The sequence below is a fragment of the Sinocyclocheilus rhinocerous genome, unplaced genomic scaffold (genome assembly GCF_001515625.1).
Source record: "Sinocyclocheilus rhinocerous isolate Xijiao unplaced genomic scaffold, SAMN03320098_v1.1 scaffold235, whole genome shotgun sequence".
NCBI lineage: Eukaryota > Metazoa > Chordata > Actinopteri > Cypriniformes > Cyprinidae > Sinocyclocheilus > Sinocyclocheilus rhinocerous.
Genome location: NW_015646367.1, coordinates 860,738 through 887,923, shown reverse-complemented (window position 1 = coordinate 887,923; position 27,186 = coordinate 860,738). Strand labels below are relative to the sequence as shown.

Sequence of the window (27,186 nt, the reverse complement as noted above, 5' to 3'; positions counted from 1 at the left end):
ATAAGAGACTTCTTTCAAAAAGATTAAAGTATCTTACAGACCCCAAACATTTGAACGATAATTTAAATCTTTAAAATGTAAGTATATTACGGTAATGACGGATCATTTTCCGTGTGAAATGGTACTTATATATTTTCTGTCTGCTGCAAGGAGTTGTAATATAGAACAATCGGTGACTAAAACATTCGGTCAACATGCTTTCCCAATAGAAAATGAACTAAATGCATCACAAGACTCACTGATCTGCTGCCGGCTGATTGTCTGCCTCCAGAAGCTGGTGTTCGTCATCCTTGGTGAATAGAGACAATACACTTTTCCAACCTTTAGCTCCGGCTCCCTGCATCTGAGCAATGAACACAATGACTCAGATCAACAAACATCAGTATGTCTAAATGTTAAACTGATATGAAATTTCAAGCAGTTTCAGAAGTGGCCTCTATGACATATTATAATTGATCCAAAAAACTGTATAACAACTTTTTTGTTAAACATTTGTGGATATATTACAAGCGCACTTTTACAGTTTGCAGTAGTTTTTTCTTTCTTTCCAAAGCTGTTTCCAAAACAGAAACTACATTTAATTTAATAAAATAATTATGAATAATATTTATTTTCCAGGTTTACTCTCTTGGCCAGCTGTGTCATTGCATTGGGTCCTTCATCAGACTGGATAGGCGTGATATCTTCAGCAGCATCAGTGACCTTCACAGACAAACATTCATCAAAGAGAAAGTTATAATGATAAGTGAGAGGTAAAAATAAATAGTAGATAACGTGAGTTACAGAAGGAGAAATTATATTACAATATTTGTACACAGAAAAATTCAAAAGTAAAAAAAAAAAAACGTTTTACCACTACTAAATCTAAAACACATTGATTTGTACAAAAAAATATGTGTTAAATCAGGTAAACAAAATAGCTCTTTAAGGTAATAAATGTTTTTACACTCTAAAAAATGCTAGGTTGTTTCAACCCAACGTTGGGTCAAATATGGACTAACCCAACTTTTGGGTTAAAACTTTAATTAAAAAATTTATAGTGTAGCTATTTTTCCAGATAAAAGTCGATGAAGCTGGGCCTAATGGTTAGAGAGTCGGACTCGTAACCCAAAGGTTGCGGGTTCGAGTCTCGTACCGGCAGGGATTGTAGGTGGGGGGAGTGAATGTACAGCACTCTCTCCCACCTTCAATACCACGACTGAGGTGCCCTTGAGCAAAGCACCGAACCCCCAACTGCTCCCCGGGCGCCGCAGCATAAATGGCTGCCCACTGCTCCGGGAGTGTGTTCACCGCTGTGTGTGTGCACTTTGGATGGGATAAATGCAGAGCACTAATTCCGAGTATGGGTCACCATACTTGGCCACATGTCATGTCATGTCACGTCAAAACTAGCTTACATACCTTCCTATTGAAAATGAATGTTTTGTCTCCCTCATGTGGTTTGTAGCGAAATAACATCAAGGTAATTTTAACGAGTGTGAATAGTGTGAAACAGTTTTCAGACAAATACCTCAAAATAATACTATTATCAGAGCAGCACCATCGGCCTATTTCATTTCTAAAAGGAATGAAAATGAGGCTGTGAGGGACTGAAGTACAGCGCGTTCAATGAATGTAGGCCTACCGTTGTTTAACAAACATGCCGACTATTCAGCTGATGAAAGTCTTTCTGAATATAACTGTAACTAGACAAGAACTCTACAAAGCACTTTTGAAGTGCCATTGTAAAGACTAAGGTTGTTTACCAGTCACTGTTTTCAACTAAAAACGGAAAACGTATGCATTTTGGACGTTCATTTACACGACAACTGCGTTTTGGGGCCTGACAAGGCAAACGTTTGAAAACGTGGTTCAAACTGCACGTTTTTTGAAAACGATACCCTTGTCGTCTCCGTGTAACCTCAAAAACACGAATTTGCGAAAACAGCGACGTTCTGCGCATGCGTATTGCGTGTTCAGTCTATAGTGCGCAGACACGCTGAGTGAACGGGAGTCGTTTTGAGGATGTTGTCGTCTGTGGCACTGTGCGCAAAACTTTTCATTTTTAGTACATTGCTGTTGTGTAAATGTAGGCTACCCAAAGTTTATCTATCACAGCCTCGTTTTCATCCGCATTAAATTCAATATGGCGTCTAACCTGACTAAGTACTATTGCCTGTCTAAAACCATCAAACTATAGTTACCAGTGTAAACCTGCCTGGTGGCCAGATTAAGACAAGCAAACCAGTTTAGGCTGGTTCAAAATAATAAACATGTAAATACAAAAATTAATGGCATATCATTTGAAATTGTCAAAACCACATTTAGAGCAACTCCAATCATGTATTTACTATGCATAAATTGAGCCATGACTGAAAGAAGGGGGGGTCTTGACTAAACTGCAGTAATCTGTTGGCATTGCTGTGTTGTAGCAGGCTGTGGAAACTATGCAAGTTCACTGGTAAGCGAGAGGTCACACAGACAGCCGAGAACTGTGGGGAATCTGCCAACAAGCCCAACACACCCTAGTGTATGCTATCCGTCTCGAATCAATCGCTGGAATAGCATCCTATTCCTACCACCCCTTTAGATCCAGTTACAGGCCTTTGAAAAGTGGGTCAAGGATTCCCTTGATCAGATACATGAAAGAATATTTAAAATATTTGAATGCATCCTGACACTCAGAATTGCCTTCATTAGGTTTTTAAAAACACATGCTCTAGCCAATTAACATACTTGAACAGGAACAGAAGAAAAAGTGTCCCTCAGTCCCTTTTCACCTTAGTCAAAAAGGTGAACTTTAAAGGTTCAGATGAGAATCCTACTGTTAAACCTGAATTTTTTTCAACAGATATGGTACTCAATGCACTTAAAATCTTTGATTCAAACATTTTGTGATATTATTTCTAAGGGTACACTCTTAAAAATAAAGGTTCCAAAAGGGTGCTTTTGCAGTGATTCCATCGAAGAACCATTTTTGTTCCCAAAAGAACATTTTAAGAATCTAAAGAACGTTTTTCTAATATAAAGAACCTTTTCTGCATTTGAAAAGTTCCATGGATGTTCAAGGTTCTTCATAAAACATTGATGCCAATAAAGAACTTTCATTTTTTAAGAGTGTAAAGTTAGGAGAAACTCTTAAATACTGATAGCATGCATGCATACTAATGTGATCAGAGGCCAGATACTAGACTGATATACTGGTCAGGCAGAATAAATTGTATTATGCATATTAATTAAAACTGTATTATGTAATAGCACCATTTTATCCACCACTTTCTAGATATTGGGATCATCATTTGTCAATGAAAAACTCATATTGGTCTAAGTACTTGCCATTGTATAATAGTTGTTGAAATTTAGGATTTAGTTGTTCTTTCCCTAATTTAAATGATTGGAGTAGGCCTACTTAAAAGGTTGCTCTCTCATTGCAAACAGTTATTTAAAGATTGCAGAATAAACACACCCAAATATAGGCCTAAATTTAATATTTATGCATGTAAAAATGTCCATCTATTAATAAACTGCATGTGTTTTAAAGACACAATAAACAGGTTTCTATATTTATCATCAATAAATCCAGTTAGTTTCAATCTCATACATTAAGTAACTCACTTTAACTAACTATATATTGCGTGTTCCACAACTATTTTAACAATAGTCATACTTTTAAACTTTTTTTCACTTTTTTAAAATGTAATTTTCATTTAATTTGAACCTTACTCAACAGATTCATGCTGATGTTTTTTTTAAAAATATGACTATTGAATTAAATCCAAATAGATGCAAATAGTTAATGCTGTGATTTTTTTTTTAGATATCTTGCCTGTTTCTGACAAATATGCATCACAATTAGTTTATTAGTTTATGTTAAAACTCTGTAATTCAAATGGATGGAAATGTTGTATGCAAACAAATCAAAAAGATAAATCTTAAATTTAGGCCTCAATATTTTTTCAAATGCATGTTCACTCATATCTGTCCATGATGACTGTTTAGTGTTGTCCTCAGGTTCAGTGGATTTACCTCTTCCACCGTGTCTTCCACCGTGTCTTCCTCCATCTCCGGGTTGAGGGTCTTCATGACCTTACTCTTATAGACTTTCCACATGGGATTCATGACGGACTCCTTCAAAAGATCCTCAGATGTGTGCAAAAATTCATAAAACAGTCCAAGGGATCTCTACGCCACCATCAACAAACTCCCAGCCTTAGCTTAGATCTCAATCTTTAACAATACTCCTGTTCCATCAGTAAGAGACAGTCAGTTTTCAGTGCAAGATGAAAACCAGCTTCTCCTCATTGTCTTTATGCCGACACTTTATAAGAAAAGAAAAACTTGGGCTGCCGGTCGAGTCCTTGAATTCAGTGTGAAGTAGATGAAAGAGGCAGTTTCAGCAGTGAAACACACACACTGTGACACGGCTCAGAAGTCCAGCATCGGTTACCTGGAAACAGGTGTTGGTTTCCTACTGAATATTTCAAGCAGCTCCGCTAATAGTTGAGCTTCATTGTTGGCTGCTTTAAGAAGAGCAGGCCGTGTAACATTAACCCCACAGAATCAACATATACAGATGCCATGTTTCAATGGCCAATAAGGTCAGATCTTCATAGTGACAATGTGCTGTTTATGATATTATTATTTAAAGTATTTAATAATTGTTTTCTGAAAACACCAAAACAGCTGTTCGGTTTTGAACGTGCCCGTTTTGCTAATGCATTTTTTTTTTTAAATGGCATTTTAAATTATACATTTCTTTTATTAATAGAAATGAAGCTGAAATAGAATGAAATATAAACGTTAGATGAAAAACTCGAAAACTGGCTCGACTCGAAAGTTGACGTTCTTAATTATAATATATTTAAAAGTACTGAATTACAAAAACTAAAACTGAAATAAAGCTAAATAGAAATATTAAAATATTTGTAGCTGATGAAAATTACAAAAGCATGCACATAACAAAATTACAAATTAAAACAAAAAATAAAAAAAGAATTTAAAATATTAATAAATCCCACGATAGTATATAAATAATACTAAAATAACTGATTGTCAATGGTAATCCTTTTTTAAAAAAATATATTACTGTAATAAATTTTCTTTATTTTTTTAATCATCATAAATTAAAGGCAGAATAACAAATGATATTAAAATATTAAACAATTTAAATAAAATACCATAAATATCTTTGTTTTTTGCACTTTACAGTAAAGAGAATTCGAGGTAAATTATATCTTATTATTTTACATTATTTTAATGCAAAAAATCCTAATGGTCCTAAAAATATCTAAATCTATTTTTCTTTATGCTATCTATCTATCTATCTATCTATCTATCTATCGTTATATTAAAAAAACATAACTGGCCACAGATCAGTACACAAACATTTGAGAAAGTCTAAAATTATTACAGCAATAGCAGCAGCGATGGCAACGAGCAGTGTTTAAAGTTGACTCTCCACCTCTGTGTGTTTTCACTAACCTGTGCTTTCATAATAGAGGCCTGTGCATGTCAGTCATGGAATCTAGCTTATCGAATGAGAATGTTTGTTGTGTAATTTCACCTGACACATTAGTTTCCTGTAGCTTGTTTCTTGTTAACCTGATCTGAAGTTGCCAGCGCAATATATGGAGACAGACATTATTAAAAATGTATGAGGTGTCACTTAACCTTTGGAACATCTGTGGTGGTTGCTGATATCTATATACTGGAGGATGATTTAGAGCTTTTTAGTTTACTATTTATAGATAGCCTTTGCATTTATTGACATATAACATCAAGATAGGCCTATATTTGAACCTACAGCTCAAGTCTCAAACCATTTCACTGCCATAATGTGACTTCATCATTTTCTTTAAATGCAAGCAAGATTCTTAAGGGTTGAAACCAGTAGGTTGTAACTTTTAAGCAGCAAGAGTTAGACACACTGTATTTTAGAAAGACGCACGTGGAAGATCTCTCAGCGTTCTTGATGTGCTGCATTGAGTTTCACTGGTTTCCATTATTCAGAGGGCTCTGGCACAGGTATTCATGCATGGGAACCAAATCCTCCTCCTGTCGCAACCAGATCAACCAATCAGAACAACAGCCCAGAAATGACTACAGGCTGTGGTGAACATATGATAATCAAATGACCGCATGCCAACTTACATTTGCTTGTTGTTATAAACCAGTTTGACTACTTTAAATGAATAGTTCACCCAAAAATGAACATTTTCTGAAAACTTACTCACCCTCAGGCCAGCCAAGATCAGTAGATCAGTTTGTTTCTTCAGCAGATCACTTGCTCACCAATAAATCCTCTGCAGTGAATGGGTGCCGTCAGAATGCGAGTCCAAACAACTGATACAATCTTCAGAAGTAATCCACATGACGCCAACCCGTCAATTAACATCGTGTGAAATGAAAAGCTGCATGTTTGTACAAATAAATCCAGGTTTTTAAAGGTTTTTAAATTCAAACTGTTGCTTCTGGCAAAAATACGAGTCCCTAATCCATAATATTGTTTCCTCCAGTGAAAAGGTGGTCTGGTCTGAATCAGGAGAGAAATATATACAGATCAAGCACCATTTACAAGCCAAAACAGCTCTAAACAAATATGTGGCTGGATTTTGATGTGAAAGACTCATCTCAGACAGATGGACTTTTTCACTGGAGGAAGCGTTATTATGGATTATGGACTTGTATTTTAGCCTGAAACAACGTTACATTTTCAGCAAATTCTCATTTTTGGGTGAACTATTCCTTTAAATGAATCATTCACCCAAACATTACAATTATGTCATTAAAATTGTGTGTGGGTTGTTTGCAGTATTGTACAGTTGTGAACAATCCTTTAACATACAATGAAGTCATTTAGTAAATTTCCCAACTGGGGTGTTTGGAAACTAATGTCATTGCCCTACAGTTTACAGGTGGGGCCCTAGAAACATGGCGTGAGTTTACAAAAACATCTTACTGACAGGATTGAGCATGACTTATAACAACATGTTTAAAGCTCCACATATATCAAAAGACTTACATCTGACAGACCTGACATCATATTATGCCCGTTTATGTTATCCACTAAAACTTTCCAATCTGTTATGGGTTCACCAAGGAGCTAAAGAGAGCGGCACGACTAAAGAAGGCCAATAATAGGGTTTTTGTGACAAAACCTAAAACCTTATCAAAGAATGTTTTGCAAAGTCAAAATTTCAACTATTTGAATTCAAATCAAAGCTACTGGCACAAATCCTCTCAAGCGTGGTGATGACAACATCATGTTTGCACACCTAAATGTGAACTTGTAGTAGCACCCACAATGACTCAACTGTTCATTTGGTTTCATTTGATTTATTTTACCTTTATATAAACAAGTAACTTTAGAACATGACTCTTATTTACAATGACGCCCTGGCTGAGAATGCCGTGGGAAAAGTCCTTTTAACTTGAGAAATTAATATTCATGAATAAAACAATGCTTTAGTGGAAAAAAGCAATGCTACAATCAAATTATAAACTATTTCTGTTCTGTACTTTTTTTGTGTAATGAGCAGTTGCCTGGCTAATTTTCATATTATTTCAAGTTGTTTATATTTTCTCACCTTTATGGGTAAAATAACAGCACTACTCACATTTTATCTGACATAAAAAGAAATTTGAATCAATAATGAGAGTCGGATCACAGAAATCACACTTGCGATAGCATTCCTTATTATTTACTTTGCTGTGCTTAATCCATGATATGGTTAGTTGCATTATTTAATTTTTTAATACATTTTTTCCTTGCTGTCTGTGACCCATCAGATAAATAAGAAAGTAAAAATATATAGTAAAAAGAATTCAAAATATTAATAAATCCTGTAATAGTATATAAATAATACTAAATTAACTCTGATTCTCAATGGTAATCCTTTTTAGATTTTTTTATTACTATAATAAAATAGTTTTTTTTTTTTAATGACCATAAATTAAAAGCAGTATAACAACTGATATCATGTTATGTAAATATTAAACAATTTAAATAAAATATCATAAATATCTTTGTGTTTTTTTTTCACTTTACAGTAAATAGAATTTGAGGTAAATTATGTCTTTGTGACATTACTTTAATGCAAAAAATCCTAATGGTCCTAAAATATATATTTATTTTATGATTTCCTTTACTGTATATTTCCTTGAATTATTATACAAATTTAGAATTATATCCCACAGACAAACCGTTTTAAATATTGTTTAGAAAAATAACAATTTTTAAACAGACTACTTGCTGTGTGTGTGGTGATTATGATTATTATTATTTTTTATGGGGATTTTAAAAGTCACAATGACATGTGAGTCCTACTTCCACTAATTAGTCCAATCCTCATCAGCTCATTACTGCACACAATTAGGATTACATAATGTTCTTCCTTGTATTCAGGATTGTTTTTTCAGCTATGCACTTTTATTTCCCAGGGTTGTTTTTTTTTGCAAAACAGTTCATACTTTTTAATATGAAGGTCACATTACTGTCCTGAGAACCTTTTACCCTGCCTTTCATATTAGCTTTTGTTTGTTTGTTTGTTTGACTAATTTTTAAATGCCCTTTATCTATAGATTTTATGGTTTTATTCTCATCCTAAACCTAGACTTGCTAGACCAGTATATAATATTATTACATCTATAGCCTTAAAAAAAGAGGCAAACACATTTTCGAAAATGTCTCGCAATCATTTACACCAATATTTTGCCCCTAATAATGTTTTTGTTTGTTTACTTCAATTATCAGTGAAGAGCTTCACATGTGATCAAGGTAAATATGACTTGTGTACAGAATATTTCATTGTGCATCATTTCTAATCAAGCTGTAAGTTAATTGTCAGATTATACCAAAAGTGTGAAAATAGCCTGTTTTTTTGCTATCTATGCGGAAAAAAAAGAGCCAGTCAGATAAAATGAACACAACACTGGCTGTAACAGTGAGGTTGAGCTATAGGCAATATTTGAATGACATTTCTTTATAGGGTAAAGCATAATACATCACACAAATTGTTGGTTTTGTCAGTGTCAGATGTGTATGAATTTATCAATAACAGAAACAAGAATTTAATAACAGGGTTTATGGTTTCAGTCTTCTAGGAGGGCTGGATTTGGATTAAAGCCTGGGCAGGTTTATAGGGTGAGGCATCGTTTATTAGAAAGACGCCCATAACAGACAATTCATTCACCTCAGACAGGCAGGAAAACTGCTGAATATTCTAGTTACAGCTTTTGTTGAACACTGTTCGTTAGAGGTACTTCTATGTCTGTCATTTAAATAGAACCACCAGATTTGAGATATTTGTGTGCAACGATGAAGAAGATAATACTGTTATTTAAACTATTGCTATTTCTCACTCAGCTTGTGAAAATGGAGCCTTTGTCTGCAGCAAACACACAGTTCTCTCTAAAACTGTTCAAGAAGATCAGCGGAGGAAACACATCTGGAAATGTGTTCTACTCTCCGATCAGCATCTCCTCGGCTCTGGCCATGGTGTCGCTCGGAGCAAAAGGAAACACAGCGGCGCAGATGTTTAAGGTGATTTCACATTTATGCATTTTTTTATGGCCAGTTGTTTTTCCTTTAATCTACATGACAGAAGTGAAAATTTTTGTTACAGTTCTTCATTCATTTAAATGGAATTCAGGAATTTGAATTAAAAGGAATTCTCAATTCCATGGAATGCTGCCACATTTCTGCTCTGAGGAGTGACTACTGTGGGATTTTTCCTGGGATAATGAGCTTTGTGCTTGTACAGACAAGATTATTGTGGTCTCATGTTGCAGTTTCACTTAAAGGGCAGGACACAGAAAAAGATGGTCACTCTTGGGTTTCAGATATGACTAAATGCTCAATCTGTGTCTTTTCAGTTGAATAAATAACAGTATGGTACTAACATCAGAATAGTGAGGTTGCCTTTATTAATTCTACTAAAATAATGCTGTGTAGGTTTTGGGTTTTACCAATCCTGCCAAGCCTGATGCTGCGACTCCAGCTCCTCATCAACAAGCCCAGAAGCCCCAGATGCCCTGCGGTGTCAAGGGTCAACATGAACCATCAATGACGCAACAAACCCAGAAGTTTGAGCTACCTCCCGAACTCAAGGTTTAGTATGAGTATTTTCATGAAGCACTAACCTCATGGCGATTGCAATAACAGCTGTATTTGCCAAATTGGTGCATGTAGATTTTGGGCTCATCAATTAAACTTGATATTACTGATGCAAACAGAAATCTCCTGCTCAGCCAACACCTGGACAAAAGACTGAGGACCAAATTCATTCCAGCTTCAACAAACTCATGAGTGAGCTGAAGAAACCAGGAGCCCCGTATGTGTTGAGTCTCGCCAACCGCCTCTACGGAGCGAAATCCTACCAGTTTGTGGAGGTAAGACTCAAAGCAATTAATTCAATGTCGTGGAAATGTTCTCAACACTAATTTCATTTGCACGCCAATCGATTTGCTATGTTACAGAAATACCTTAATGATGCAAAAAGATACTATGAAGCCGGACTGGAGGAGGTGGATTTCAGCATGAAATCAGAGGCTGCGCGTGTCAACATCAACAAATGGGTGGAGAAAAACACTCAAGGTATAGACCAGCAATTATAATTTTAGTCTTAGCTATTTCATGTTTTCGGCAGCACTAGGTACAGCAGAAATGGCAATGTTTGGCTACATGGGCTCTTGAGTTGAGCTATATAGTTATTTAAAAAAAAGATTAAAAGATCAAACCAACCAGTCCAGTTCAAACCAATGCTCAAAGTGGACAATGCACATTTGTATTTTAGGGAAGATCAAGGACTTGCTTCCACAGGGATCAATTGATTCAATGACGAGACTGGTCTTGGTGAACGCCATCTACTTCAAGGGGAACTGGGAGAAGAAATTCCCAAAGGAAGCCACCAGAGATGGACCGTTTAAGATGAACAAGGTGAGATTTTGCGTTCTTATTTTCTTTTTGAAATACAATCTTTTAAGTTGCTCGTGCAGTAACAGTGATGAAATATGAGGAGTTGTGATGTGTTTCCATTAATGCTTTGCAGAATCGAACTAAGCCAGTGAAGATGATGCAACAGAAGGCACAGTTTCCTCTGGCCTTAATCCCAGAAATCGACAGTCAGGTTCTGGAGCTGCCGTATGTCGGGAAGAATCTCAGTATGTTGATCATCCTTCCTAACGAGATTCAAGACGAAACCACAGGCCTTCAGAAGGTGAGACAGCACAGATTATACTCCTAAAAATGAAGGTTCCAAAAGTGGGTTTTCGCTGCGAGGCCATAAAAGAACCATCTTGGGTTCCCCAAAGAACATTTCAGGGAACAGTTCCATTCTTTCTTAATGTGAACAATGTTTTAATAATCTAAAGAACTTTTTGTGGAATGAAAAGGTTCCATGGCTGTTAAAGGTTCTTCACTGAACCATCAATGCAAATAACCAGAGTGAATGTGGTTTGTTGTTTCATTATATGTTAACAGCAAATACATGTGTAGAGTTCTTAGTATTCGTGATGGTTTTAAAAAATATTCATACCATTTGTATGGCTTATCCAGCTTGAAAAGGCACTGACCTACGAGAAGCTGATGGAGTGGACCAAACCCAGCATGATGCGTCAACAAGAAGTTGAAGTATCTCTGCCCAGATTCAAGATGGAGGAAACCTATGACATGAAGAGTCTTCTGATCAGCATGGGAATGGAGGATGTGTTTGACGAGCAGAAGGTGAATCTTTCAGGCATGTCGCCCAACAATAATCTGGTGGTGACGAAGGTGATTCATAAAGCCTTTGTTGAAGTAAACGAGGAAGGAACTGAAGCAGCTGGAGCCACCGGTGCCGTCGTCGGCATTCGTTCATTTGCACAGATGTTTATTGCAGACCATCCGTTCCTTTTCTTCATCCGTCATAATCCCTCCAATAGCATTCTGTTTTATGGACGCTTCTGTTCTCCTTGAAGATGGTAATGATGGAGTGACAACTCTAATTGTATGTGTTCCTCTGATAAATAAAGTCTATTAAATAATTGAGTGAAATTGTCTGTATGCATTTACTTTGAAAGCACTAACTCATGAGTTCTGACACAAAAAAGGCAACAGAACTAAACAAAATAGGAGATAGATAGATAGATAGATAGATAGTCCCTAGCAAATAATTACATAAAAGGGAACCCTATCAGGTTTGATTTCAATTCACTAGCATAGTAATAAACGATACATAATTTTTTAGCCTACATGACTACAACATAATATCATTATATCATTTTACAACACATGAAAAAGGCATTTTGTGATGCATGTATCCACAATTCAAGTATTTCACTTTCAACTGCCATCAGGTAATCTATTATTTGGTTTTACACATTATGATTAAGGAAACACAGCGGCGCAGATGTTTAAGGTGATTTCACATGTATGCATTTTTTTATGGCCAGTTGTTTTTCCTTTAATCTACATGACAGAAGTGAAATTCTTTGTTCCAATTCTGCATTCATTCAAATGGAATTCAGGAATTTGAATTAAAAGGAATTCTCAATTCCATGGAATGCTGCCACATTTCTGCTCTGAGGAGTGACTAATGTGGGATTTTTCCTGGGATAATGAGCTTTGTGCTTGTACAGACAAGATTATTGTGGTTTCATGTTGCAGTTTCACTTAAAGGGCAGGACACAGAAAAAGATGGTCACTCTTGGGTTTCAGATATGACTAAATGCTTAGTCTGTGTCTTTTCAATTGAATAAATAACAGTATGGTACTAACGTGTGTGGAGTAAATCAAGATGGTGTTTGATGCACTATTTTAAGCAATGCATTCACAATTGATGTTGAATTTATCAGAATAGTGAGGTTGCCTTTATTAATTCTACTAAAAAAATGCTGTGAAGGTTTTGGGGTTTTCCAATCCTGCCAAGCCTGATGCTGCGACTCCAGCTCCTGATCAACAAGCCCAGAAGCCCCAGATGCCCTGCGGCGTCAAGGGTCAACATGAACCATCAATGACGCAACAAACCCAGAAGTTTGAGCTACCTCCCGAACTCAAGGTTTAGTATAAGTATTTTCATGAAACACTAACCTCATGACTTTATGATTGCAATGACAGCCATAACTGACACCCACATCACCCATGGTGATTCATTAATCTCAAGATACTTCATCATTTCTGCTGATTATTCAAGGTAATGCTTTTACTGAACTCTGTTAAAGATACTTTTCTGTTTGAGTGACGTGACATGTGGCCAAGTATGGTGACCCATACTTGGAATTAGTGCTCTGCATTTAACCTATCCAAAGTGCACACACACACCGTGAACACACACCCGGAGCCATTTTTGCTGCGGCGCCCGGGGAGCAGTTGGGGGTTCGGTGCCTTGCTCAAGGGCACCTCAGTCGTGGTATTGAAGGTGGGAGAGAGCGCTGTACATTCACTCCCCCCACCTACAATCCCTGCCGGTACGAGACTCGAACCCACAACCTTTGGGTTACAAGTCCGACTCTCTAACCATTAGGCCACGACTTCCCCTCGCTTCCTCTCCTCCAGCTATCCCTGGACTATCCGAGTCTAAATTATCTGAGTTTGTAATTTAGAACTAACAAAACTAACAGCTTGTGTTAAGGATGAAGATCTGCTGTTATTTAAACAACAACTATTTCTTGCTCAGCTTGTGAAAATGGAGCACTTGTCTGCAGCAAACACACAATATTCTCTCAATCTGTTCAAGAAGATCAGAGGAGGAAATGTAGTGTTTAATAGTGTTTGAATGGGTCATTTTGAGTAGAAAATGAACTCCAGATGTCACAAAACAGCAAGTTACTAAACCTGACAACAAAAGCGTCCATAAAACAGTGTAAATACAACTCAAAAACAGTGAAAAATGTAACCTTATTAAATATTCATGCCCCAGTGCATGATGGGAACAACAGGATCATAACTTACTTAAAGAATACTTAAAGAATCCTTGTAAACATAACAAACAATTCCAAGTAAAATATACTTATAAGTTCAAACTTTAATTTCTACAAGCTTAAATTGAGTACTGATATAGAATTTACTCCTTTTTTTTAATTCTTTTTTTATTTTTTATTTAAAGGGGTCATATGATGCGATTTCAAGTTTTCCTTTCTCTTTGGAGTGTTACAAGCTGTTCGTGCATAGATACGATCCCTAAAGTTGCAAAGACTAAAGTCTCAAACCCATAGAGATATTCTTTATAAAAGTTAAGACTCGTCCACGTCGTTTATAATGGGTTTTATTGGTTTTGTCTCGTCGCTCCGGCCGGACAGGGCATCACAGTATGGTAGGGGCGTAACATTTCTGTCACACGCTTGAGGTATTCAGCCAATCACAACGCACTGGATAGCTGGCCAATCACAGCACACCTTGCTTTTCAGAAAGATGAGCCACCAAAAATTATTATGAAAATTATGAATATTAATTTCTCTAATATGAAAGGCTTTTACGCTGTTTACATATATATATTGAATTTATTGTCATTAATGGTGGTAGAGCCCCCTTCTGGTGAACAGATGCATACTGCATACTGCAAAAACTTGGGTTTCATGTCTATTGTGGTAGCTTTGAAGGAAAAATAAATAACTAAAAGTCTCCAGGAAATAATTACTTTAATGGCCACTGCAGCAGCATCATAAGGTTTGATCAGTGCATAATTATTAGGCTGTATTCATATTACATAATATAATTATATCACATTTATCCACAACACATTACCTGTTTTACGCAACCAAACATCTGACAAGCCCACATGGTAAAAACTACACAGATCACAATTACTACATGAAGTGTTAAGAACTGTAACTGTAACTAAACGTCATTTAGAAAAGCAGCTTGGGGTGTGTGGCGATGAGGATTATAATTATCATTTCATTTAGTTTTTATTAATTTTTCTAAAAGGTATTACAGTGACATCTACTTCCAACCCTCATCAGCTAATCTGTTATCGGTTCAAACACATTATGAATAAGAATGACTAAATATGATTAATACAATTATGATTTATCTCTCTTTGATTTGATTTCAATTTACTATACACAAAGAGTGAAATGAAGAATGAATCATTTAAGTAGATAAATGCATCTATTAATATTAAAAACTTTTTTTTTTTTTACAGGAAGGCTGGACTTGGATTAAGGGCTTTAGCTGTTTTAGGGTGAGGCATTATTTATTAGACTGACACCCTTAACTGTTAATTCATTCGACACAGACACACTGGAAAACTTCTTCATATCTGCTGATTTATTCCAGGTAATGCTTTTACTGAACTCTGCAACATTAAAGATACATTTCTGAATGTAAGTTAGATGGTATATCTACACAGTAATATAATTTATCAATTAAAACAGATCTAATAGAACTAACAGCTTGTGTTGATGCAGAAGATCTGCCCACCTTCAAATCTACTGTTATTTTAACGATTGCTATTTCTTGCTCAGCTTGTTGAAAATGGAGCGCTTGTCTGCAGCAAACACACGATTCTCTCTCAACCTGTTCAAGAAGATCAGTGAAGGAAACGCCTCAAAAAATGTGTTCTACTCTCCGATCAGCATCTCCTCGGCTCTGGCCATGGTGTCGCTCGGAGCTAAAGAAAACACAGTGGAGCAGATGTTTCAGGTGATCTGACACTTATGCATTTTTATGGTCAGTTGTTCATAATTTAATATAGCAGTTCTTTATTGGCATCTGTGGTTCCATGGAGAACCATTTACATGGAAAATTTCCATTGCACAAAAGGGACTTTATTTTCAAAATGCATTTCACTCTAAGATAAAAATGGTTCTTTGGGGAACCAAAAAATGCTTCTGTTGCATCACTGCAAAAAATAGATGTTGAAGTTTTCAAAAGAGTGAAGTTATCTTTTTTTACCACTATAATGCTGTGTAGGTCCTCAGCTTTACCAATCCTCCCACACACTGCGGGACTCCAGTACCTAATGTTTCAATGGACCAAATTCATTCCAGCTTCAACAAGCTCATGAGTGAACTGAACAAACCAGGAGCCCTGTATGTGTTGAGTCTTGCCAACCGCCTCTACGGAGAGCAATCCTACCAGTTTGTCGAGGTAAGACTCAAACCAAATAATTGGTAACTCTAATTTCATTTGCATCTCAGTTGATTTGCTATGTTACAGAAATTCCTGAATGATGCAAAAAAATACTATGAAGCCGGACTGGAGAAGGTGGACTTCAAGAAGAATTCAGAGGCTGCACGTGTCAATATCAACAAATGGGTGGAGAAAAAAACACAAGGTGACAAACTGGGATGAACATAAATTGAATTTTACATGTAGTCTACACTGCGTATGTTTTTCAGCACCTTAACAATTAACAAAATCTCTTTTCAAAGCCATGTTTGGCATCATGTGTTCTTGAATTGAGCTGCATAACTCTTTGGAAGTTAAGGTTTTGATGTACTTTCAGTAGTTTTGTTCACAGTGTAATACTATGCAACATATTGAATAAAGCATTGACTTTATATTTGGCCATGAAGTTTACAATTCTATCAGAACGACGTCAGGAGCTTTGAGACAGATGCCTCAATAGTGCCGCTTTAAACCAATGCTCAAAGTGAAAAATGTCCATTTGAATTTCAGAGAAGATCAAGGACTTGTTGCCACCACAAGGTGTTGATGAAACTACAAAACTGGTCTTGGTGAACGCCATCTACTTCAAGGGGAACTGGGAGAAGAAATTCTCAAAAGACGCCACCAGAGATGGACAGTTTAAGCTGAACAAGGTGAGATTTCAATGATGAAATATTCTGAACAGTCATGAAATATGAGGACTTGTGACATCTTTCTATTAACCTATTGATGCTTGGCAGACTCAAACTAAACCAGTGAAGATGATGCGACAGAAGTCAAAGTTTCCTCTGGCCTTCATCCCAGAGATGAACAGTCAGGTTCTGGAGCTGCCGTATGTCGGGAAGAATCTCAGTATGTTGATCATCCTTCCTAACGAGATTCAGGGTGAAACCACTGGCCTTCAGAAGGTGAGACAGCACAGATTACATGGTGCATTTTTTCATTATTTGGAATTGCTGGTTGCTGCAAACATATAAAACGTTGAAGAGTTACTGTCTGCATGACTTGCATTTTTAATATATTTTTGAATGAAATTAACACGACTCCCCTATTATCCAGCTTGAAAAGGCACTGACCTATGAGAAGCTCATGGAGTGGACCAAACCCAGCAAGATGCTTCAAGAGGAAGTTCAAGTATCTCTGCCCAAATTTAAGATGGCAGAAACCTACGGGATGGTGCAGTTTCTGCGCAGCATGGGAATGGAGGATGTTTTTGACCCACAGAAGGTGAATCTTTCAGGCATGTCGTCCAACAACAACCTGGTGGTGTCAAAGGTGATTCATAAAGCCTTTGTTGAAGTAAACGAGGAAGGAACTGAAGCAGCTGCAGCCACCGGCATCACCATCACAACAACGTCAATGCCATTACCCCCGAAAACCTTTATTGCAGACCATCCGTTCCTTTTCTTCATCCGTCATAATCCCTCCAACAGCATTCTGTTTTATGGACGCTTCTGTTCTCCTTGAAGATAGTAATGATGCAGTGATAATACGAAGTGTTTGCATTTCTCTGATAAATAAAGGCTCTAGCAAATAATGGAGTGAAATGTTTTCAATGCATTTACTTTCACAGCACTGATTCATGAGTTCTGACCCAAAACAGACTACAGAATGGAAAAAATAAAAGATGCACCAGTCATGTCAATGCATTTTGTGTGAAAAAAATGGTTGCTTGTTAGTGAATACCAACCACTGCAGATAGCAAACAGATCGAAACACCATTGCACTGTAACAAAATTATGACTTAACAAAAACACATTACAATAAATAAATATGAGATGAATAAAACTGTATTTAACACATATTGCCTATACTGTATACAGCAATTACAACTTTTTCAAATGTTATTTTATGTTTGTTTTTATAAGTGGATCTTTATTATCCCTAATTAGACTTACTATTTTGCATTTTAGGCTCATTTTGAGCAAAAATTAAGTGCTTTCTCACTTTCTCAGATGTTGAAAATTTAAATATTAAATTGCTACATTTCTATTTCTATTTCTCTCTCTCTCTCTCTCTCTCTCTCTCTATATATATATATATATATATGGGTGTACTTTTGTCCCCTGTTAAGATATGTGTGTGTATAAAGGCGGAACTTTCGCTTAACGTTTAATTGTTCTGCACTGTTCAGGTGCTGTTATACAGTACATACAGACAGAATTACTTTAATTTAATGTGAGTAGTTAGTATGTGATTACCTTGAAACCGATAACAGTGTCTCTTTGGATAAATGATGATAGGGCTCCGCTCTCATCCAGGTGACGTTCTTCACTGCTGAGGTAGCAGTGCGAGACCATAATCAGTGTAGTTCGCAGCCGCTCTGTTGGAGAAAATAAAGTTTTTTTTAAACAAACAAATATGCAACAAACAAAAATTAACAATTTCCAATATGGAATTAAGTCTGCAGGCCATTTACTGTGAGGCTGAGTTCTCTGTCTGTCTGTCTGTCTGTCTGTCTGTCTGTCTGTGTGTGTGTGTGTGTGTGTGTGTCTGTGTGTGTGTGTGTGTGTGTGTGTTTGTGTGTGTGTGTGTGTGTGTGTGTGTGTGTGTGTGTGTGTTACTGAATGAGTGAAGAACAGCGCTTACCTTGACTGCGCTTATGTGAATATTCACCAAGGTGGGCATTTTGACACATTTATGTCACACAATGAATCTCTTATTTACATCATATATATTTTTTGTTTGTTATAATGAGAGGTTTCATTGTTCATTTTGAACAAAGTCAAGGGACTTTGACTCGGTACTGGACAAATACGGTGCACTCCTATGAATGCGAGAAAGTGCAACGTGCAATATGCAGGGTTCCTACACACTTTCCATTTCAAAATTCCTTACTTTTCCAGACTCAAATTTCCAAACCTCTCAGTAGATTTTCAGGCCATATTTAACATAAATGGTTCATACAGCATTATTTTCAGCTTTATATTTGGTATACAGTCATCTGTAAATATTTTTATTTTCTCTTGGGCTTTTCATAGATTTTTTTGAAGTTACAACATACAGAGTCCCTAAAAAATAATAATAAAATAATAAAAAATACAGACTTTTGCATGCACACAAGAAACTTTTTTGTGCCTTTGAGAAACTATTCACATGCGCATGGGAATTTTTTGCATGCTTACACATTACAACTTCTAGTTTTATATAACCTATTTCCTTTGTGCATCACTGCCATCTTACTATGAATAAAACAAGAGCATGGATGCACATGAATTAAGAGATCTGCTTGCTCAAAATTAGGCTTTCCTTATGGTAATAACAAGGCCTAATGTCCAATTTAACATCCTCTGTGACGGCAGAGAAACCATGGCACGAAATGGGCTGATGGCATAATACAGCTGTGTGCATGGTCCTATTTGCCAAGTTCAAGGGTCCATAAAAAAGACTGGTACTGTAAAAAGGTGATCGAAATTTGGCTTTTGTTAGGGAAGTATGTCATATTTCAAGGCCTTAGGTCTCTTTAATGCATACTCTAGTAAACCACACTGCAAAATGGGCTGATGGCACAATAGGTGGCGTGGCTCAGTGTGCATTGTCCTATATGCTAAGATTAATGGTTTCTTGTGTGCACATAAAAGTCTGTATATAGCTATAGAAATTGCTATAGAAACAGTCAGCGTTCTGAGAAGCATGCTCAGGACTGCACATGCGCACTAGCTTGTCTAGCCTGAAAAATAAGCTTTTTTCCATGCTATTTGAGCATATCAAAAAACATTAATGAGACTGTTGTTGTCAGATTTCATTGGTGATTTCAAATATGACATTTAATGGAAAGCTTGGTGAACAGTTTTGGAGAATATGATGTTTCCCCATTCAAAGAGACATGAGTTGTACTTGCATGACTGAAATGAAATGTTTTAAAATGTCTTTTGGCACAGCAAAGAAACAGTTGCAGTAAAAAGATATGTTTTTTTGTGTGTGTGTCAAAGAGGCAGGTGTGGCTCGCAAGCCATTGGTTCCCGACTGCTGAGCTAATATGTTATTGGGTTGCACAGACACCAGGATTAAGAATGACAAATTGTGAATGATACAATTTAGATTTATCCTTCTTTCATTTATTTGACTTATATGATAGGAGTGAAATAAAGAATGAATCATTCAGTTTATGTTTGATGGTGTTCCAAGTGGATAAATATAACAATATCTAATAGAAACATTCATTTATATTTTAGGCTGGACTTGGATAAATAGAGTAGGGCGAGGCTTCATTTATTAGAAAGACACCCATAACGATTGATTCACTCGCCTCAGACACGCTGGGAAACTTCACCATTTCTGCTGATTATTGCAGGTAATGCTTTTGCTGAATTCTGTTTGTTAGAGGTACTTTATATGCAGTTTAGATGGTATCCTGCACAATAATATAATTTATTAATGTTATTTAAACTATTGCTATTTCTCACTCAGCTTGTGAAAATGGAGCCTTTGTCTGCAGCAAACACACAGTTCTCTCTAAAACTGTTCAAGAAGATCAGTGAAGGAAACACGTCAGGAAATGTGTTCTACTCTCCGATCAGCATCTCCTCAGCTCTGGCCATGGTGTCGCTCGGAGCTAAAGGAAACACAGCGGCGCAGATGTTTAAGGTGATCTCAAACTTAATAAATAATAAAAAATAAATTTTTATGGCCAGTTGTTCAGAACTGAAAATGCATTTATATACAACAATGCTGTGTAGGTTTTGGGCTTTAACAATCCTGCAGAACCCAATGCCGTGACTCCAGCTCCTCATCAACAAGCCCAGAAGCCCCAGATGCCCTGCGGTGTCAAGGGTCAACATGAACCATCAATGACGCAACAAACCCAGAAGTTTGAGATACCTGCCGAACTCAAGGTTCAGAATAAGTACTGACATGAAACGCTAACCTCATGGCTTTATGATTGCAATGCATTTTCCATAGTGGTGCATATAGCCTTGGGGATTAAATGTGACATTGTTGATGCAAACAGAAATTTCCTACTCAAGCAGTACAAACTGAGGACCAAATTCATTCCAGTTTCAATAAACTCATGAGTGAACTGAAGAAACCTGGTGCCCCGTATGTGTTGAGTCTTGCCAACCGCCTCTACGGAGAGCAATCCTACCAGTTTGTGGAGGTAAGACTCAAAGCAAATAATTCAAGGTGCTGGAAATTATCTCTTATTCAATCAATTTGCTATGTTACAGAAATTCCTTAATGATGCAAAAAGATACTATGAAGCCGGACTGGAGAAGGTGGACTTCAAGAAGAATTCAGAGGCTGCACGTGTCGACATCAACAAATGGGTGGAGAAAAACACTCAAGGTGAAAACCAGCATGAACTTAAACTGAATTGAAAAGTTACTCTACAAATAAAAATTCAAATACAACTTAACCACTGATTTCTAGTCGTGTCCTCTTTTGGAAGGCCAAACAATTTAGTTTCGCTTTCACAACGAAAAAGCGTCACACAGATCTTCTTTATGCACCAAGAGCTTGTAACACTCCAAAGAGAAAGGAACAATTGAAATCGCTTCATATGACCCCTTTAAGTTTTTTGCTGTAAAGTTCAGCAGAATTACTTTCCAAGGGCTATGTCCGGTTTGACAGGGTTCTTGAGTTGAGCTACTTATCTAACCAAAATAAGTTCTAAGAACATTTTGCTAGCATCAAAACATGTTTAAAAACAAGTTAAGGGAACATTCCATTTTATCATTTTGCAAACATCTCAGAACATTCTGAAACACTTAGTAACATTTAAAAAATATTAGACGAATGTCCAACTAATGAACGATGAATAAATAAAGTTTTATGGTAAAGTTTTGAAAACATTACTAGACCATATAACTTTTAACAAATGTTCTATTAATATTTGTTCATAGCTTTGAGAGAACCTTGCCAGAACACGCTGAGAACATTCACTGTTAGCGCTTTAGAGTTTAAAGTTTTGAAATACTTTAAGTGATTTTGTTAGTAGGATTACATTAAGCAACATTTTTGGCCATTAAGTTTACATTTCTGTAAGAACTTTGTCGTGAGCTTTGAGACAGATGCTATAATAGTATTTTTGGTGATTCATTTGTGTTCTTCATATGTGAACCAGTTCAAACCAATGCCTAAAGTGGAAAATGTCCATTTCGATTTCAGAGAAGATCAAGGACTTGCTTCCACAGGGATCAATTGATTCAATGACGAGACTGGTCTTGGTGAACGCCATCTACTTCAAGGGGACCTGGGAGGAGAAATTCCCAAAGGACGCCACCAGAGATGGACAGTTTAAGCTGAACAAGGGGAGATTTCTTGCTCTCTTTTTTATATATATTTTTTTTTTTTAACAGTCACGAAATAAGAGGATATTTGACATGTTTCTATTGATCTATTGATGCTTGGCAGACTCAAACTAAACCAGTGAAGATGATGAATCAGGAATCAAAGTTTCCTCTGGCCTTCATCCCAGAGATGAACAGTCAGGTTCTGGAGCTGCCGTATGTCGGGAAGAATCTCAGTATGTTGATCATCCTTCCTAACAAGATTCAAGATGAAACCACAGGCCTTCAGAAGGTGAGACAGCACAGGTTCTGCTATAGGGTGTTTTCATTATGTATAATTGCTTAACCTTATAAATCCTACATCATATTTTTTATGCAAATTGATAAGGCCTCTAAATGATCGACATGACCAAAACTTTGCTTAAAAAACTGTTGCACACAAACTACTACATGCCCTCTGTCGTCAGAATGATAATACATATTTAACAAAATATAATAAAAATAATAAAAGGCCTTTTAGTATAATTTTACAGAAATTGCCCACCTTTAGCACATGGCATGTGTCTTTTTGCTATGAAAGATTTACTTATTTTAAATGTATAAGTAAATGTAAGAATAACCTTTACATTAGTAATTTTTCAAGATCTACACTTACTGGACTGAAGCAACTATGTTTACTATCATTTTGTTAAAAATATCATCTTCATATGCGAGTATAAGCATTTAAATATCGTCTTAAGACTTTACATCTTACATTACAAGCTATCAGAAATAATTTCATCTTACTTTTTGGCCATTATAAACATCAGCAAACTGCATATTTTTGCTCATTTGGGGCAAAAAAACATAAGGAAAAATCAGCTGTTTTCCCCTTCCTACTATATGAGCCATGAAAGCCTGAAGTGTCAAATATGATACTCAATTAAAAAAAACGATTTTTTTTTTTTTTTTTTTTTAAGTTAATATTTTGTCTAAACATTTAATAAACTGTTGAAAACTGAATTTGCAAGGTTAGTGTCACGGTTCTGCTGGTGTGCCTTAGTTGGCCACCAGATGTCACTGTGTGTTTTGAGCACATGGCTTGTTGTTTTTTGTTGGTGCCATGTGCTCTCCTGTCTATTGTCTGACCCCATCCTTCTTGTTATCTCATTAGTGTTTTAGGTACTCCACCTGTGTCTCCCTTGTTACCCTCCTCGTTTGTCTCCCTATTTATTCTCCTTGTGTCTGCAGTCCTGTGCTGGTTTGTTGTTTAATGTTATGTCTCAGAGTATTGTCGGATGTGTGTATGTTCCTCTTGCCTTGCCCTGTCTTGGCCTGCCTGCCTGTTCTTCCCCCCTCGGGGTAGTTTTTGTTGTAGTTTTGTTTATTTTTTACTATTAATAAATGCCCTTATCGTCCTGCATTTGAGTCCTCGCCTCATCACTCTCCAGTACCATGACAGATAGTGCTGGATAAATCTATAAGTTAATGAAGAGCTGTATTCAAGTTACTATTTGCATGACTTTTGTATAATTCTATATTGTATTCTTGAAATGGTTTATCTGATCCCAAAAATTATCACATCATTGATGCTGTACAAACAGACCTCATTTCATATAAACAGTCACGTGACCATTAACACGACTCTCTTATTATCCAGCTTGAAAAGGCGCTGACCTGTGAGAAGCTGATGGAGTGGACCAAACCCAGCATGATGCGTCAACAAGAAGTTCAAATATCTCTGCCCAGATTCAAGATGGAGGAAACCTATGACATGAAGAGTCTTCTGATCAGCATGGGAATGGAGGATGTGTTTGACGGGCAGAAGGTGAATCTTTCAGGCATGTCGCCCAACAATAACCTGGTGGTGACGAAGGTGATTCATAAAGCCTTTGTTGAAGTAAACGAGGAAGGAACCGAAGCGGCTGCGGCCACCGGCATCGTCGCGATGGAAATGTGTCTGAAGATCCCGCCAGTTTTTAACGCAGATCATCCGTTCCTCTTCTTCATTCGACACAATCCAACCAAGAGCATTCTGTTTTACGGTCGCTTCTGTTCTCCGTGAGCGAATCCTGTGCTATATATGGGAGTCTTGCAGCTAGTTTAGTTGGTGATCTGGTTAGAATGAGTAGGGGAGACTCTGGACAACTACTACTAATTAATTTTAATAGTTAATAGTTAAACAAAAGATTTACATTCAAAGTATGCACATTTTTCTCAGCTTGAGAGAAGATTTATATGCACATCATAAATGTTATGACTCTTGATGTATTTATAATTGAAGATATTAAATGCATTACAGTTGTCCTGGTCTCACCTATTGTTGATAATTCAGTAGTTGTTGGTTTGCACGGGTCAGATTTTTTTTAATGTGCATCCGATCTCATTTTGTAAGTGACTTAAGATGTTTTCTTTGGATTGTTTGACTACTCGAAAAAAAAAAAAAAAATATATATATATATATAGGACAATATAACTAAATTCATTTGTTTCCTTCTAGCTAAATTCCACATACATGAACAAAAATCTGTCTCTAAACCTCTCCTTTCGTCTTTCAAAGTTGATTTAGATGAATACATGGAAACTATCCAAAGTTCTGTTAATAATAAAACAGTAAAAGTGCATCTCTATAGTCATCAAACTCTATCATTCAGCTGAACTGTGCTCGTATGTTTTAAACAATTTTGCTCCTTATCTGTTCTTACTTCACACATGTATTATATGTGTGTCCTTGAAAGTGCAAAGTTTTCTAGCTTATTTCTTTAACTCAATGGTATGGTATCAATGCTATGACCTGTTTCAGATACGGCCGAAATCACAACAACAGTGGTTACATACAAATACATTTAATTGTTTGATCAAAATTATTGCTTTGGACAATTCAGTCGCTGAATATTTGTAGGGACATGTCATAGCATCCCTACTAAATTCTATGCCCTTGTAATAATGAACAGGCTGTGACTTCAAGTTAGCAATGCTAGAATTTTGTGAGCGCATAAGGCGCCTGCGTTCTGCCCAAATTTAAGATGTCAGAAATCTATGGCATGGCACAGTTTCTGATCAGCATGGGAATAGAAGTTGCCTTTTACCCTCAGAAGGTAAATCAGGCATATCGCCCAGCAATAACCTGGTGCTGTCGAAGGTGATTCATAAAGCCTTTTTATAAAGCCTGTTGTATGTTTGGTAATGATTCTTTTAACCCTAAGTTATGCAGTGAGTTGCTTTTCAATTCTAAAAATAAGCATATTGGAAGACGTACCCATGTTCATACTCCAGGATGACAGTGTCAAGATTCATCAGGCTCAAATTGTGAAATAGTGGTTCAGGGAGCATGAGGAATCATTTTCATGTATGAATTGGTCACCACAGAGTCTCAAGCTTAACCCTACTGAAGGTCTTCGGGATATGCTGAAGTCGACTTTACAGAGCAGTTCAACTCGCATTGTCGATACAAGCCAATCTCAGCCAAAAATTAATGCAACTCTTGATGGAAATAAAGGCTGTGACACTGCATCTCGACCTTGCATTTCAATCTTAAGTATTTGCTTATTTAAATCCAGAGACTTTTTTGTCCAGGTAGTGTATTCAATTGGCTACATGTTGGTACAATCTAAATCCGTGTATCATTCGATCATTCATTTTTTTGATTTAATATTGAAAGTAGAAAAATGAGAAAACAGCTCCTTTTTCGTTTTTTTTTTTTTTTCCAAAAATTGAAAAAAGAGAATTCAGCTTAAATTTTCGTTTTTCGCTCAGGGGTAGAAAAATGAATAAACAGCTTGAATATTTGATTTCTACATGTGGGCGGGAATTAAACGCCCCTTTCTGCTGATTGGTCAGCCGAAGATCAAACCGTGCCGTCATCAGCCAATCAGCAGAAAGGGGCGTTTAATTCCCGCCCACGTGTAGAATCGAATATTCAAACTATTTATACATTTTTCTACCCCTGAACGAAAAACGAAAAATTAATCTGAATTCTTGTTTTTCGTTTCTTGGGGAAAAAATGAAAAAACGAAAAAGGAGCTGTTTTCTCATTTTTCTACATTCAATATTAAAACAAAAAACGAGTGAACGCTCTATTCCCGATTTTGGTTTTCTAATTTCAAAAAGAAAATCCATTGACCGCCAAGTACACGAATCCGTGTATCATTCGATCATTTGTTTTTTTTATTTAATATTGAAAGTAGAAAAATTAGAAAACTGCTCCTTTTTCAGCTTAAATTTTCGTTTTTCGTTCATGGGTGGAAAAATGAATAAACAGCTTGAATATTCGATTTCTACACGTGGGCGGGAATTAAACTCCCCTTTCTGCTGATTGGTCAGCCGAAGATCAAACCGTGCCTTCATCAGTTCTTCCGCAGTATCACGCCGCAGAATAATAGTCCTCCACTGCTGCAGTTGTATGGATTCTTAACTAATTTACTGCAACTATATTTCATATTTTTCTCATCAAACAGACTAATCAGACGATCGACACAACTCGTACCGGGGCAGAGTCTAGACAGGGCTTTCTTCTGTGTAGACCAGCGGTTCTTAATGTGATAGGGGGTCCGAGAAATAATTTGCTATAGCCTTAAAGTATTTCCAGACTGTAAAGTCGCATTTTTTATCATGATACATAGGCCTACTGTGATTTATTCCAAAGTGACTTATATGATGCATTTAACGTCAAATAATCAAAATGAAGCCTTTTAAAAGACCAGTATTCGCTGTGGTTCATGTTTGTGGCATGCGCCAGAAAGATGCTCAAGGAGACCTAGACGCGCTAAAGCAGCGCATTCTGTTGTTCTCTTTATTTTTCAAAGGCATAACATTTTGTAGTTATTTTGAACGTAACGTTACACAATTAAAAATATACATTTTACCATACGACTATAAATGACAGAGTATTAAGTTATTTCCCCTCGATGG

General features: G+C 36.6%; 4 protein-coding genes across 4 annotated transcripts in view; 3 read left to right on the top strand and 1 right to left on the bottom strand.

Annotated features, from left to right (window-relative positions):
* The window catches only part of LOC107707652 (testis development-related protein-like), a 45,574-nt gene that overhangs the window by 1,029 nt on the left and 17,359 nt on the right, over positions 1-27,186 (bottom strand). The window contains exons 2-4 of the mRNA XM_016511731.1: positions 18,268-18,389; positions 625-702; positions 240-343 (exon numbers count right to left, since the gene is read on the bottom strand). Of these exons, the coding sequence (XP_016367217.1) occupies positions 240-343; positions 625-702; positions 18,268-18,366 (281 nt within the window). The 5' untranslated portion in view covers positions 18,367-18,389. The remainder of the gene's footprint in view (positions 1-239; positions 344-624; positions 703-18,267; positions 18,390-27,186) is intronic.
* On the top strand, positions 9,163-12,005 carry LOC107707648 (leukocyte elastase inhibitor-like). The gene is made up of 8 exons (XM_016511728.1): positions 9,163-9,236; positions 9,344-9,520; positions 9,932-10,087; positions 10,213-10,368; positions 10,456-10,573; positions 10,773-10,915; positions 11,028-11,195; positions 11,534-12,005. The coding sequence occupies exons 2-8, from the start codon at positions 9,353-9,355 to the stop codon at positions 11,930-11,932; spliced, it is 1,308 nt and encodes a 435-aa protein (XP_016367214.1). The 5' UTR covers positions 9,163-9,236; positions 9,344-9,352; the 3' UTR covers positions 11,933-12,005.
* On the top strand, positions 15,195-17,533 carry LOC107707651 (leukocyte elastase inhibitor-like). The gene is made up of 7 exons (XM_016511730.1): positions 15,195-15,232; positions 15,421-15,598; positions 15,869-16,045; positions 16,115-16,232; positions 16,577-16,719; positions 16,807-16,974; positions 17,126-17,533. Exons 2-7 carry the CDS (start codon positions 15,431-15,433, stop codon positions 17,531-17,533), a joined length of 1,182 nt encoding a protein of 393 aa, XP_016367216.1. The 5' UTR covers positions 15,195-15,232; positions 15,421-15,430.
* Positions 15,203-24,340, top strand: LOC107707650 (leukocyte elastase inhibitor A-like). The gene is made up of 8 exons (XM_016511729.1): positions 15,203-15,232; positions 20,477-20,653; positions 20,746-20,901; positions 21,018-21,164; positions 21,235-21,352; positions 22,175-22,329; positions 22,421-22,588; positions 23,936-24,340. The coding sequence occupies exons 2-8, from the start codon at positions 20,486-20,488 to the stop codon at positions 24,338-24,340; spliced, it is 1,317 nt and encodes a 438-aa protein (XP_016367215.1). The 5' UTR covers positions 15,203-15,232; positions 20,477-20,485.